Source organism: Clarias gariepinus, chromosome 1, assembly GCF_024256425.1.
Source record: "Clarias gariepinus isolate MV-2021 ecotype Netherlands chromosome 1, CGAR_prim_01v2, whole genome shotgun sequence".
Lineage (NCBI taxonomy): Eukaryota > Metazoa > Chordata > Actinopteri > Siluriformes > Clariidae > Clarias > Clarias gariepinus.
The window spans coordinates 13,346,289-13,351,019 of record NC_071100.1 but is presented as its reverse complement, the minus strand read 5'-3'; the positions used below and the strand labels follow the sequence as shown (position 1 = coordinate 13,351,019).

Genomic DNA, 4,731 nt, shown 5'->3' with positions numbered 1-4,731 from the left:
CCTTCCTCACCACCAAGGTTATTTTACACACCACCATTCTGTGTTGTCTGGCTACACTCTCCCCTACCAACACTTTGCAGTCACTAATCTCTTTCAGATTACAATGTCGACACAAGATGTAGTCTACCTGGGTGTTCCTGCCTTTTCTGGAAGAAGGTATTTACTATGCCATTTCCATCTTTTTTTGCAAAGTCCACCACCATCTGTCCTTCTACATTCCTGTCCTGAAGACCAAACCAGCCCACCACATTTTCATCACCTCTGTTCCCTTCCCCAACATGTCCATTGAAGTCCGCACCAATCACCACTCTCTTACCTCTGGGGATGCTCTGCATCACTTCATCTAACTGACTCCAGAATGTCTCCTCCTCTTCTAACTTACTTTCCACCTGGTCTCCTGGACGCACAGTATATCCACCTTCCTTCTCTGCATCATATCAACCAACTCTCTTGCCTTCTCTGTCATAGTCCCAACATTCAAAGTAAACTTTCACATAAAAAAATTCACATAAACAGTATATACTTAATAACTTTTGTAGAGAGTTATAAGCATACAAAAAAATGGCAATTTGAAAAAACTCCAATTACATGAAACCTATTATACTTTACTTTCCTACATTAAGCATTTGATGTATTAAACTGTTTTCATATTATAACTGTTGTAAAAGTGTTAAAAAGTCTTCTTGAGTTGTTTACTAATGTTGGATTAAGAACAGAACGGGCTTAGCGGTTGCTGTAATACACAGAGGTCACCAACTTTCTTTAGAGTCAATAACTATAGACCTCCATCCAAGCATCCAAGCCTTGCATCACCAAGTGCAATGCAAAGCTTTGGATGCAGTGGTATAAAGCACAGTGCCACTGCACTCTAGCTCTCTGGAGTGACAAATCATGTTTCTGTCTGGCAATCCAATGTATGAGTCTGGGTTTGGGCATTTGCCAGGATAACAATACTTGTATGACTGCATTGTGTCAAGTGTAAAATTTGGTGGAGGGGGTTATGATGTAGGTTGTTTTTCAGGAGTTGGGCTTGGCCCATAAAATCATGTGAAAGGAATTCTTTGTGCTTTCAAATACCAAGATATTTTGGGCAATTTCATGCTTCCAACTTTATGGGAACAATTTCGAGATGTCACCTTCCTGTTGCAAAATGACTGCACACCAGTGCACAAAGCAAGGTCCATAAAGACATGGATGAGCAAGTTTGGTGTAAAAGAACTTGACTGACCTGCACAGCATCCTGACCTCAAGCTAATAAAACACCTTTGGTATAAATTAGAGCAGGGACTGCGCACCAGACATTCTCATCCAACATCAGTATCTGATCTCACAAATGGGCTTCTGGAAAAATTTCTAAACAATTCCCATAAACACACTCCTAATCCTTGTGGAAACCCTTTTCCAGCAGAGTTGAAGCTGTTATAGAGTAGCTGCAAAGGGTGGCCCGACACTATCCTTTACTAACCCTATGGATTAATGGATTAGGAATTGGATGTTACTCAAGTTCATATGTATGTGAAGGAAGATAAGCAAATACTTTTGGTAACACAATAAATTATGAAATAGAATGAGTTAAAACAGTGTCACCTGACATTGCAGATATAGCAGATGCAACTAAGCTGATGGTTCCTCTAAGGTGATAGTTATAATCACCTGATAATGATAATATTGAAATGTATTATAATTTAATAAGAAGATTCTTGTGACCTGAGAACAGCCCTTTCACTGTGCTTTCTGACTCCTTATGTGGTAAAGTTATAATCTATCTAAAGTAATCATTTGGTAAGTGATTACAAGTTTTAAAATATTTTCATCACCAGGGACTGTAAAGTCATAAAGAGTGCGTGGATTGTCACTTTGCCAGTTATATCAGGAGTTTTTTTCTCATTGTCTGTAGACTGTGGTGCAGGTCCTGGCTGCTTGTTTTTACAATTCCCAACTGAACAATGAGAGGTTTCCCTTAAATGCAAATGGGAGGTCAAGATTCAGGAAGCATGTCCAGGAGTGAGCATTGATGATATGTTTAACTTTATCAAACATCACAGAATGAGATAAAAAAGTAACTGTTTACAGTAATAAAATCATAAACTTTCTTATTACTCTGATTATTTTTTTATTACTCTGATGATTTTCTACATTTCAACATACATTTTTTTTTTTATCAATTAGTGACAGGAACACAATTTCCAACATTGTATAATAGTTGGTGTGATGTGGCTGGAAGCACTTCCGTTAAATTTTCCTGGCACACACAAAGGGATAGCTGAGCTTACATGGAATATCATTCCAGTTCTTCGTGCCTGCAGACACAGAATGAATATAATTACACATACAATGAAACTAAATGAAAACTTAATTACCAAAATATTAAATAATAAATTATGACCACAGCTGCTTACTATCCCAGTTCATATGCACACAGCATTCTTGATCTTTAAAATTTGGTTCAATTGGATTCCACTTAGTAAAAGTCAATTTGGAGCCATCAGACCAAAACCAGTTAAATTTCTGAAAGAATGAAATGGTGGAAAACACAGGGTTAAAAACTTAATTATATTGAAAAAGTTTTAAATTATGCAGTATGCAGATATAATTCCCTGCTCATATGTTTAAGGTTTATTCTTAGCTAACCTTCTGACAGCCATTTAGCCCAATCCATGTTGGATTCTCCTGGCGGTCATGAGCACGAATAACGGCCTTAATCATCTGGTATTCATTTTCACTGTGAATTGAGGTTAAGTGTCCGCCAAGATTAAGGCAGTGTTTCTACAAAAAGGAAAAAGATTTATTTTATTTAGAACTGAAAAAAGTTTTAGAATTTAAAGTATTAAAAAAAAATGAAATTGGTTACTATATATTTAAGGTAGTGCACTATTTCTGGGTCCGTACTGAAGTTTAAACAATTGTGTAATATTGAGATTACACAAATTTCTAATTTTCCTCAATTCAAATGTAATCTATTGAAGCATGGGTTTGATCCAAATGCATAATAGGGTTTTGCAAAAGCTTGTTAAGTGCTTTCTAGCTCAAGGTCACAGTATAATGAAATTAATGCTAAGAAGCTTTAAAATTAAAAAATATTTCGTAGATTCTACTTTTCACTGGAGTTGCTTTAAATAATTGTATGTGTAAGAAAAATAGTAATTTGTATTAACTTTTATTTCTGTAAAAGCCAATGTAAATACAGGTAATATTAATTGATTTATACCTCAGCAGAAGCCCAGTCCATTCTGTTGGCCTGATACAAGTAGCAATGTCTCTCATACTTCACCCAGCCAGTTGGACAACATGTGGAACATTTGCTGTTTACTTGATGCCCTTCAGCTTCTAACTCATCGGTATTCAAAAATCAAAACAACAAAAAAATTAATAAATCAATAACTTGTCAAAACATAGCTGATGAGCTATTGTGTTTAGATTTTAATAAGACATAATGCTAAATTAACATAGGGCTTTATTTCTTGTGACCTTATCTGTTGAACATGAAATGAACAGACAAGACAATTGAATATGATTTTAAATTTATTAATTAATACTGAAATCAACTGAGCTTTTATAGTCACAGGAAACACATGTTACTCTTTTAATTGGTATAATTCTTGGCACGACATACAGTACTGGAGACACTAGTGTTGTCAAATCAAAAAATCACAAGATATTTAATAAATTTTATACACCTTTGTTAAGACCATCATGTAACCGAATGTTTTTTTTCTTTTTTTTATATCATGTACATATCCTTCAAGTTTTTCATAAAAGAAAGACACTTTTTTAAAGAAACATAACAATTACATCATTAATGCATTATCATTCTCCTCACACCTTACAATAAAAATAACCACCAGGTTAGGAGTGTATTTCAATTACCTTTCACGATCTTATCAAAATCAGTTGCTAGAATGCAGAAAAACAATAGAGAATGATTAGTGCTGGTGGTGGAAATTAATATTCTACTAATGATTATCAAAGCTTTGTCACACATAGATGGCAGATTTTATTGGATTATGTTTTGTCATAATCACAGAATATGAAGCCATTCATATTTTCACAAATAAGAAGATTACGTTGGTAGGTGAATAAGGCTGCATTATGCCTCTGCTATCACCTACATTTTTCTTTTTAAATGTTTAATTTTAGTTGTTTTTGTATCTTACATAACACAGAAGGACCCTACCGAAGGCTGTTGCTGCCAAGACGAAAAGAAGAAGCAACGCCACTTCAGTCTGACGAGCCATAGTTCACACACTGAAAGAAAAGCACAACTTCAGTTAATGAAATAAGAGCATCATATGGTATACCTCACCAAAAAAAATCATCTTACCTTTAATCAGGAGTCTCTTCTTTCTTGATATAACACACTCAGGTAACCAGTGATGCTTATATAGTCATGCTGAGAGAAACTTCCTCTTCCCAAAGAAAAATGACATCATTATCTATTATCATATTTATCTGAACTTGAGTTTATTATTATTGCATATATAAAATGACTCTTGAAGATGAAAGGACCAGGATATGCTAATATTTGACTAGGAAATGCTGTGCTTGATTTAACATGTTTAATGTCATTTAGCGTTAATATATCATGTGGCAAAACATTTTACCACAAGCATACTTGTTAAGCAAAAAATATTTCCTATAATCAAGGTCATTATTTTGTTTTTCAAAACAACAAAACTTTCAGTTCATTAAGCATCAGTAATGGATAAGTTCTTCTCCACTGCATCCCGTAAA

General features: G+C 34.6%; 1 protein-coding gene across 1 annotated transcript; it reads right to left on the bottom strand.

Annotated features, from left to right (window-relative positions):
- Positions 1 to 2,232: 2,232 nt before the first annotated feature.
- Positions 2,233 to 4,400, bottom strand: LOC128528292 (lactose-binding lectin l-2-like). Its single transcript, XM_053501076.1, has 7 exons — positions 4,322 to 4,400; positions 4,175 to 4,245; positions 3,868 to 3,894; positions 3,209 to 3,327; positions 2,632 to 2,766; positions 2,400 to 2,508; positions 2,233 to 2,300 (listed from the first exon to the last, which is right to left on the bottom strand). The coding sequence occupies exons 2-7, from the start codon at positions 4,233 to 4,235 to the stop codon at positions 2,233 to 2,235; spliced, it is 519 nt and encodes a 172-aa protein (XP_053357051.1). The 5' UTR covers positions 4,236 to 4,245; positions 4,322 to 4,400.
- Positions 4,401 to 4,731: the final 331 nt, after the last annotated feature.